This window comes from Poecilia reticulata, linkage group LG12 (assembly GCF_000633615.1).
Source record: "Poecilia reticulata strain Guanapo linkage group LG12, Guppy_female_1.0+MT, whole genome shotgun sequence".
Taxonomy (NCBI): domain Eukaryota; kingdom Metazoa; phylum Chordata; class Actinopteri; order Cyprinodontiformes; family Poeciliidae; genus Poecilia; species Poecilia reticulata.
In genome coordinates this window covers 13910214-13920344 of record NC_024342.1, presented here as the reverse complement: position 1 = coordinate 13920344, position 10131 = coordinate 13910214, and the positions used below count along the sequence as shown (strand labels likewise).

The following is a 10131-nucleotide window of genomic DNA, read 5'->3' as shown; positions in this document are numbered from 1 at the left end:
CATTAGCATTTCAGTTCAGCCAACGAGATTTCGCCAATCTGACGACTGTACCAGTCGTTGATTTTGTCCACAATTTCACTGCTAAAAATCTTGGTTCGCTGTTGTGTTTACATGGTCACTTTAGCTTTTCAAATGTGGAATATAAATGAAAGCAGCTCTCAGCAAAATATCAAGTCTCGAAGAAACAGACTATGAGTTGTAAACGCAAAGATGTTTATTTCCATACAAAATAAAAATCAAAGTGAGGAATTGCAAAAGCACAAAATACCAGAGAATACCAAATTATTTCAGATCCAAAGAAGACTAAATGAAACAAGAACAAAGGAAAGTTATCGCCTCTTTTGGAAGATGTTGCCTCTTCCCATTCCACCACGACCTCGCCCTCTTGCAGCCACTATAAAAAGGTAAAGAAAACAGCATTTTAACAAAAATGCACCAAAAAATGTGTGGTTAGAAAATAATCAAAGGAATCCCAAGCACAGCACAAGTACAGAAAAGAAGCATGAATAGGAGATAAACATACATCAAGTAATTGCATAAAACACCATGCAGCTTCGATTTCATTACACAGACAAAAATATTTAGATCAATAAACAAAATGTAAAAACTTATTGTTGACCTTAGCCATCCCACAAATGCATCAAGTATATTTAATACCATTTTAAACCTGTACAAAGTAGAATTTTCTGGAAAGACAGTTTCTCCACTCACCTTGTGCTTTTAGAATGGCAGCTTTGCCTCTTCCTGCACCAGAACCCTGGTTCTTGTTCTTCATGCTCTTTAGCATGGGAGCATTCTTTAACATATCAGGTAGGATCAGAAAGCGGATCTTGCTTCCTCGGATGTAGACCTGTTCCAACTGCGCGACCCGACCATCGCGATAGGTCACGGTAATGTTGGACATCTATTGGAAAAGCACAAAAAAAAAGGAAGGAAAGCTTTATAAGTTTAGCATGTATGCCATTATGCCAGGATGACAACTGAAATTTCCAATCCCACTTACTTATTTGGCCACTTCTGGAAATTCAGCAAAGTTAATGCACAAAAAGAATGCATTTCACAAACTTATACCAGCATCATTTGTAATTATTTTCCCAACTTTTCTTTCTCATTGCTCTCTTTGATCCATTGCAGCTTGAGAGTTATCATTAGTGTCAAATGTGGGCAATTACTGCAACAAGACTCGATTCAACAAGGTGGATACTGCACTGGTATGCAAAAAGTAAGAGAATACATTAGCTAAAACCACATTCAAACTGGTCATTTGCACTTTCAATATTTCACATTAATATTATGACAGCACAAAATGCACAGTATATTGTGCAACCCTATTCTACCCGTTTAGAAAATGTGATCAGAGAATAAAAACAACACACTACTTTTAGAACAATAATAAAGGCATCAAAGTAACAACATTACAGCACACTGTAAGGATTTATTTGGCATAGTGAAGAAATAAGTTATGATGACCCATGAATAAATCAAGCACTAAAGAACATTCCTGTAATGGTTTTCCAATACCGTCTTTGTATTGTGCTCATAAAAATGTTGTTAACTCAATGGTTAGTCAACAGAAACATAAAATGGAACAATGTACCTCTTACATGTCACAGTTGGTGACCATTTACTGTTACCAGACAATCAAAAACATATATTTTCACCTTGAGTATAAAATGCACCAGTTATTTCCAAGTACAAAATGCTTATGGCCTACGCTAAAGGAATGATGAGTTAACTGACCCAAATGGTAATGAGAATTATATTATATTAATATATTAATTATATTAGAAAACCTTGCAATAGCAATCACTGCTGCATACACTCTGACCTTTACCATTATGGGCACTGGTATTTGTGTCTGATGTTGGCATCTGCTTCCATTACTGGCTAACTGTAACATTAGCAGGTAATAATTACTGCACTGTAAAAAGTCCGAGTTGATGTAAATGTGAAACAAAGTTTCCCTAATAGAATATGATAAGACTTGCTGGATTTAAGATCTTTATGAAAATAAGCTGATAGCATGCTTTACATACTATAAGAAATTCTAGTAGGTTAGGACAAAATAACTATGCCCAATACAAAATTGGGGTACAAATTAACAAAGAGGCAAAATAGCCCCGAGTCTTAAGTCACCGGACATAATTTGCTGTTGCTATAACATATGAAGGTCACCTATCAAGATAGTCAAACCAACCTGACAGTTCATGTTGTCCTCAGCTTCAATCAGCTTGCCTCTGTACACCTCTCCTGTGTTGGTCTCACAGGTCACAATGTGTCCCTCGGCCTCATGCAGGACCTTGATCGGCACGCCAATGGACATCTTTTAACAGTCTTCCTGGAATACAACACATAGCAAAAACTTTACTTTATCTGCTGCTATGTTATAAAATAAAATCCTTTATTCGGTTCTCTAAAGAAATTAAATGCATCAGCAGCAAGGTGACAGGCCAATCGAAAACACACACACACCTCTACAAATTGGTAGTAATGAATAAAAAGTTAACAGTCTGTACAGAAATGTCAAATATACAGCAGAAATCCATAGTTACAAAAATACATGCAGATTCTTCAAAAAGATGATTTAAAAAAAATAAAGTTTAACTTTGCATACAACAAAAAAAAATGACAGCAAATGTCAATCTGCTGACTTTAAATGACTGATTCTTCTAAGCAGAAGTTGGCTGCCAAATTTGTCCTGGAATATCTAAATGAGGCAGCAACTCCACCAATGAACATGCACCTATATATTCTTTTTCTCATGTGCAAAAGATATGGACTAAAATATTGAATTAACTAGCAGTTAAAGTCAGGGTTACTAACTTGTGAGTGAAAATTGGAGTTCAATAAGATTGTACAGGAAAAAAAAGCTCAAATGTATGTCCAAGCAGCACTCAAACACAAAAAGACCAATTTTAAGTTACAATTTACAATTTTATTTACACCGTTATTACATGTCCTGAAATAAGTGCGAACACCACGAATGCTTAAAAGCGTATAAATGTTGCTACCAACAAGAGGTCATTCTTCATGAAGAATAGGATTTACTGTTTCATTAGCAAATATTAAAGAGCCACCTCAGTTCTACCATGAAAAAGGTTGAATCATTCAAAAATAATAATCACTAATACTACTTTTTAGCATGAAGCAATTACAACTCCAGTAGAAAAACGTAATCGGGGATCTTGAAGAGAAAAGTCGACCGCTAACAACGTTAGCCACAATAGCTAACGATGCTAAGGTACAAAGCTTCCTTATAAAACAGAAAATCCTCGAGATAATGTACATTTAAAGTTGATAACAAATAAAATACGCTGAACAATTAGACAGTTTCACACGTTCCACTTTGAATTATGCCCCCTTATTTAGAAAAATAATCAAACGGAGCCGTGACAACTGAATGAATTAGCTTCAAAATTCTAACTAATGTCCAAACTGTGTTTACATAAAAACAAGTCAGGAGCAATTTTTTTTAACAAAAATGAAGATTAAGTTGTGCATTTACCTCGGGTTTGCCTTGAAAAGAGGTTATTTTCTTGTTATTTCTGCTGTAGTAATTCTGCAACGTGCGCTTGTCGCTATTCCAGCGCCTTTCGAGCCTTTTTCCTGCTACCCACAAAGCAACGAGGGGTCAACGTAAGTGTTTCCTGTAGCGCTTACTGCAATGCATTGTGGGATATAGAGTTTTTTTTTCTAACACTAAACGTAACTTTTTTAGGTAGGTACAAAAATGTCTGATTGGCAAGAATGTAGAGCAGAATATTTTTATCTTATAATTTTTGAAAACAGTTGTAGCTACATATTTTGTACATGGAACTATTGGTCAGCAGTTGGTGAAGGAGGTGAGTTTGTTTTAACACTCTGGGGAAGAAAAGTTATAATTGTATGGAGTCTTGGAGAACTTAAAAAAAATTTCTACCTCCTGCACTTCCCTTTCCAGCTTTGTCAGTCATCAGAAATACTTGAGAATTGACTGCCTTTCTATTAAACTCGATATAGAGCAATTGGTAAAAAAAATAAAATAAAAATGTTGAGACAGAAACTGAGCTTTTAATATGGAAATCAGTGTTTTGTTGGTTTTTTTTTGGAGGCCAAAATGAGACAGGTTGTTGCCAGCCAAGCTTCAAGTCTAATTATGGCAATCTCCTGCAATGCATTCCATTACCAGATCCCTACACACTCTTCATCATGGAGCATTAAGATTTAACTCAGAAGTGAACTGCAGAACTCAGTACATTTTTGTGATCTGCAGGTTTAAATAAATTCTTCAAAATTCATATGCAGTCATATCAGATTGCAGGGTTACCTCTGTTTACCTTGATCTGTTTTTTAGTCCTCCTGTTGTATTTCCATGCCTGCTTTATTGTTACAGTATGTATTTATAGCTTTCTGTCTTGTCTGGATGCTCTTCCAAAAGAGACCTTTGATCTTAATGAGTTCTTTACTGGTTAAATAAAAGAAAAAATTAAATTATGAATTACATGTTTTATTGGTAATAATTCAATGGCCCATATAAGATATAGAAAACCAGGAAATGAGATGCATTGCCGAACTCATTAACCACAAACTGGAGGTTTACTTAGCTGGAGATAGCTACTCATGTATGAATGGTAAACATGGGTCATTTTGCTTCCTCTGGAACCAACCAAGCTAGACTAAGCTTATATAGTTTTATTTTATTATTATTATAGGAAGTGAGTTAGTCATGAACTACTTCTTGTTTTCCAATGCTGAAATTAGGCTTGTCAAAGTTATTTATTTAAGATGGATTAAAAAAAAAGCTTCAGTCAGAGTGTGAATATAAATAACAACAAAAAAAACATCCATAGAAAGAAACGTCTGATACAGTAGCACTGATTTGCATCTTCATTCTGAAAGGACACAAAACAATTTTTCATCCTGACACAGTTATGGTTCATGGTTGACATTTACAACTTTATGAGATTCCATAAAGAGGCTGGATGGGATCCCATCGAGGTGCCATGTGAAACTTTTATTTTCTTGGAAAAAATAACATTTGAATCTGACATGACCACCTAATTTCCATGAAGCCTATAAAAACAAATAATTATAAAATAGAATTATCTGATCCATTTAAATACCACATATGCATGATGACAAGGTTTGTCAAGCTACTGATATGCATAGGATTTGAATGCACACATATAGCACGTGTCATATAGAAGCCAAGTAATGTTTATTTTGGGAGACGTGTGTCTGGGATTGCTGTGAGGCACATAAAAGTCACCTAATGTGGGTTTTTGCCACGGAGGAAGGGGTTTTTAATGGGGAAGGAGAAAGCATAATGGGATAATAAAAGACAGCATCAAATGAACCTTCATTTGATTTTTATTGCATTTGGCTCATTGACTGGCGTCAGCAGCCAGGTTACTCTGTAAACACCTCTTGGATTGTAGTCTGTGGTCATGAGCATGGACTTTACTTGTGTGTGTGTATGTGCGTGTGTGTGTTTCTATTGTTAATTGTGTATGCAAGCCTGATTCAGAAAGTAGTGACCTAACACGTCTATAGAGAGTTCGCAAAGTTCAAACAAACCTAATGTTTCATTAGGTTAAAGGTAACTTGGTATTTCAGTGCCTGTTATTTGTGTCACACAGATGCCGAACAGGTAACTGTTGCATGTTGCCTGGCAGTTATTTAATTATTGATCAAGCTATTGATATACAAACATTTAATTACTGTAAAAAAAAATGAATCTATTTAGGTTTTTATATCTTACTCAAGAAACAGAGACTAAGTCCACTGATTACAATTCTGAATATAATTATCTGTGTTTGTAATATATGCCTATAAACCACATTTCCCATGGAAGTGTCTGTGTGTTTGACAACAAAACACCAAACAATTGTTTTATTCATGTTTGAACAGAAAGGAAGCGTCTGATTATACATGACATGATCCAGCTTTCTAAGAAATGCTGTCTGAGTGTTTGAAAGTTAAAGTACAATCCATGACATTGTACAGCACAGGGCTGACTGAAGATTTGTACAGTTATTGACATCAGTGATAAGAATGTGTAAAAAGCTTCAGTTTGATTACATTTGCTCAGTTGGGTAGAAAACATGTTAAGAAATGTTTTTGTCAAAATTGTCCTTACAAAAATTTCCCAGCACCCTTGCTCTCATGATGTTTTACATCTTCTTTTTACCAATATGAAAGTCTTCTTTTGTAAAGTTTAGCACGGTTTTGAGCCAACATATAAGGGGTCAATGGAAATAGGAAGTGGTTTGAATAATTAATCACTTAAGAGATTGATCATAGGTCCAATGGTAATTTTCTGTATGACTTTGAAGCAGGACAGCTTTGAGTAACTGATTTTGTTGACAGTATTTATTTAGTAAACCCATCTGAGTCCCAATAAAAATTAAAAAAAAAAAAAAAACTTTGAGCAAAGGCCCAGGTAGCACACACACCGCCTGATCAAAAGCTACATTTTTACGTTTCGAGTAGTGAAACAATATTTTTTTTTTACTTCAAAAAAAATTATCACTATATCGATTATTGTTTTGTTCACATTAAAATTTAAAATTTTTGTTTTTTCTGAATTTATTTTTTTGAAAACAGACATTTCCATAGACGTCACTTAAACAACACGCAGAGAAAATGCAAGCATCAGCTCATATTGAAAAGCGTCCTGCTTTAAGCATCTTTATGTTCATGTAGCCTGACCTTCAACTGAAATTTGGCTCATATAGAAAATAAAAGTGTAAAGTAAATAAAAACAGGTCTTATGCTACGAGAAAGAAATAACTATTCTGTTCAGTGTTTCACTTTTTGTTGTTGTTGAAGAAATTGTCTTCAGTTCGCGCAGGATCAAGAGTGTCGTGGCGGTGGGGAAAAAATGTATATATGAACGTAAGTGTCATGACACCTCTGTTATGTCTGTAGAGTTGCAACCATCAGTCTTTTTTACGGAGACTGCTTGAACATTGACAAAATCAGTGCAGCCTCCTCTGTCTTTCAGCTCAAAAACATCTGCCGCTCCCTCGTCACATGAAGCAGATTCTGCACAAAATGCCGTGCTAGTGTTCTCCTGCTTCCCAGAGAAGGTGCCACTTTGCCCTCTGTATCCATTGCGGATGCAGCTGCTTGGCAGTACATCTTGATTCGAAGACCAATGGCTAGAAGTTCTGCGATTAACCTTGTATCTTGATGGATGAGTATCAGAATCCAGGATGTAGCTATTCACCATTGTGTCACATGTCGAAACCTCTTTACTCGTTTGGGATGTCCGTCTGATGCTGATGCAGCTGAAATCTCTGCTGTCAATATTCATTGTCCCAACCCCGTTGCTGGTTGCCTGCCTCAGAATGTACTTGTAAAAAATCTTCCAAAAAGTCTGTCTGAACTCCCTGATGCGGTAGGCGTAAATAAAGGGATTCACCACAGAGTTTGCATGGGAGAGGATGATGGCGATGTTCATCACCCAGATTGTTGGACGCTCACAGTCTTTGCACAGGTGGTTGAAGCAGTTGATGATATGCACAGGAAGCCAGCAGATAGCAAATAAGCCCACAATAATTGCCAGTGATTTGGCAGCATGCACGTCCTTCTGCAGAAAAGAATGGGAAGAGTTTGAGGATGAAGGTCTTCGTCCGGGGATAGGTGAGAGTGAAACCGTGATGCTCATTCGACGGAGCTGCCTCCTTGCCACCAGAAATATTTTGATGTAGATGACCAGCATGACCAACAGAGGGGTCAGCACAAAGCCAAAGAAATTAAAATAGGTCATATAGTCCAAAGGAACAACTGACTCAAAAAGGCATTGGGTCAGACCTTTTGGGCAGCTTTTTGTTTTTGAGCTGTGAAGTGTTGCGTTCCGGCCTGTGCAACAGAGGTAAAACAGATTTAATGTTAATGTAAGAAAATCCATAGAAAGACTCCGAGAATGATATAGGATTAAAATGGGTTTAATTGGAAGCACACTACACAGAATACTAAGATTCATGAGTGTAGGAAGTTATCTTTTTACAAAAAATAGGCAAAAAAAACCCCAGATGATTTCAAGAATGCAAGTTCAGAAAAAGGGAATATAGTTTAAGTGAATGTTGACGATGTTTTGTTATATTTGGAGCCCATAAAACAAGCTAACAATAACTTGGCAACTTAATGGTCATGGCCCTGCATTAGATCTTTCCCTGCTTTAAAATCTCTTTTTCTCACAGAAATGTAAACTTTATCATCTGAGAAAAGAAAAAGTCAAAATTCAGTGAAAAAAAAAGATATTTTTTCTGCTACCCTAACTCTAAATTTCAAAATGTCTTTCGATGACAGAAAAATATGAGTGACAGATGGAAAAATGGCTAAATTTGATCTCTCACCTGTGTTCCAACCAATCAGTGGAGTCATGCCGATCACAGCTGACAAAGTCCAGCACAGTGCAATGATGCACTTTGCTCTCAGCCCTGTTACCAGACTGTTATACCTAAATGGTTGAACAGAGCACAAAGATACATTGTAGGGCAGAAAGCTTTGTTTAACCTCTTTATGATTACATCACTCAGAGAACGGGTCAATATTGGTCCATTTTAACTGGATGTGCACTTAAATCTAACTGCATTATTTATTTATTTATTTATTTATTAAAACAAATTGATGGTTTCTTAAAAGAAAAAACATTACAGTAATCAGCACACATTTACTTTTATAACCCGCCTTTCCTAGGGTTATAAGGAAAGGCGGGTGGTGTGTTGATGATTAAACACACCACAATCATGAGTCATCAAAATGCTTAAAAACGCTGTCTTAAAATTGTGTTTCTCATTTTATTTGCAACAAAATCATTACCAAATCCAATTTGCACTTTTCTGCCTTTTGTGAGCACTTCCTTCTTTAACACATTAGGTGCAAACACATAGTGATATCTTGGTGTTGTGCCTCATTGTGAATTAGATTTCCCTTTTTGATAGGCAGTTCATGCATCTTTTTTTCAAAGATCTTTGTAGTGATATACGCAGAAAAGTTCACCACACTAAAGAATCTTTTATAACATTATTCAAATACATCTTAAATATTAAAATATAAAAATAGTGGGGATTTCAAAACGACAAGTCTCTTCTTTCAACAATCTCTAATCAATGACAAACAATTTAGTGAAGGTTTTAGGAGTCTTTTATTGTAGATTTTAGTCCCTTTTTAGTCAAGCTAAGGTTGTTCTGATGCCAAAAAGTATTAGAAATAAAGTTGGGGTTTTTTGTATTTCAACATGCTTCAGAAAAGTTGACTAAATTTCAAGCTGTACTTTAAAGAATCAATGTTCAGTATAATATTATTTGACCAGATAAAGTCTTTTAGATTTTAAACTTAGAGATGATTACGTAAATCCATGTTCCATAAAAGTTATTGACATTGTGCAAAAAATAGGAAACTTATTCAACTTCAACACCATTTGTCAGCTAGGAAGTAAGGCGATAGTTTCTTGCCTGGAAATGTAAATACAAGTAAGGAGCAGAAAACTCATTTGCAGAGGTGGACAGAGGAGTCACTGAATGTATTCCAGAACAGTATTACTTGAACATATTTTTATTTGGGAAAAGAAAAAAATAGCCAACAAAAAATGACATCTGTTTAGTTTTATGTGGGTGTGTCTGCTTTCTAGGAATTTGATTATAGGTTAAAATCTGCTAAAATTGTATTTCTATACTTTGCACCATGTTGTTTAATATATTTCTAATAATCAATAAAAAGTCATTTGAAAGAAAAAAATTACTCAAGTGAGAATAAAAAAAGAATCAGACAAAAAGGCTGTTCAAGTATTGAGACACTAATCATAACATCTGATTAAAAGTGTAAAAAATGTGATCAAATGAGGGAATAAATGTATAAAATTATGTGCAAATTGTTTTATTTTAAAGGCAAATAAAGTGCAAATGAATGACATAATTTCAAATAACAAATTAAGACTGAAGACCAGATTTCAAAATCCTTTTCTTTTTCACAACTGTTATTTTTACACAATACAGAGCAGCAAAAACACTCCTAAATGAACATTAGGTAAATGTAACCTCTGCTTATTTGAGCAGAGATGGGTAGAAAATATTTATCCCTCCAACCCAAGTAACCACCCCATGTCAAAAACTGTAGACACTTTGTTTCAGAAAATTGTATATA

At 35.3% G+C, this 10131-nt stretch overlaps 2 protein-coding genes across 2 annotated transcripts in view; both read right to left on the bottom strand.

Moving 5' to 3' along the window:
- Nucleotides 1-192: 192 nt before the first annotated feature.
- On the bottom strand, nt 193-3632 carry snrpd3l (small nuclear ribonucleoprotein D3 polypeptide, like). The gene is made up of 4 exons (XM_008423959.2): nt 3506-3632; nt 2198-2338; nt 712-904; nt 193-394 (listed from the first exon to the last, which is right to left on the bottom strand). Exons 2-4 carry the CDS (start codon nt 2321-2323, stop codon nt 330-332), a joined length of 384 nt encoding a protein of 127 aa, XP_008422181.1. The 5' UTR covers nt 2324-2338; nt 3506-3632; the 3' UTR covers nt 193-329.
- A 2883-nt stretch (nt 3633-6515) lies between these two features.
- Nucleotides 6516-10131, bottom strand: part of adora2ab (adenosine A2a receptor b) — an 8980-nt gene continuing 5364 nt past the window's right edge. Inside the window, exons 4-5 of the mRNA XM_008423958.2 lie at nt 8343-8446; nt 6516-7845 (exon numbers count right to left, since the gene is read on the bottom strand). Coding sequence (XP_008422180.1) covers nt 6884-7845; nt 8343-8446 — 1066 coding nt within the window. The 3' untranslated portion in view covers nt 6516-6883. The remainder of the gene's footprint in view (nt 7846-8342; nt 8447-10131) is intronic.

What these genes read in the sequence shown, in the direction of transcription:
- snrpd3l (XM_008423959.2), bottom strand. Translation starts at nt 2,323, where the DNA reads ATGTCCATTGGCGTGCCGATCAAGGTCCTGCATGAGGCCGAGGGACAC. An exon ending in AGGACAACATGAACTGTCAG is followed by an intron (nt 905 to 2,197) that starts GTTGGTTTGACT and finishes CTTTTCCAATAG; the next exon opens with ATGTCCAACATTACCGTGAC. An exon ending in TGCCATTCTAAAAGCACAAG is followed by an intron (nt 395 to 711) that starts GTGAGTGGAGAA and finishes ACCTTTTTATAG; the next exon opens with TGGCTGCAAGAGGGCGAGGT.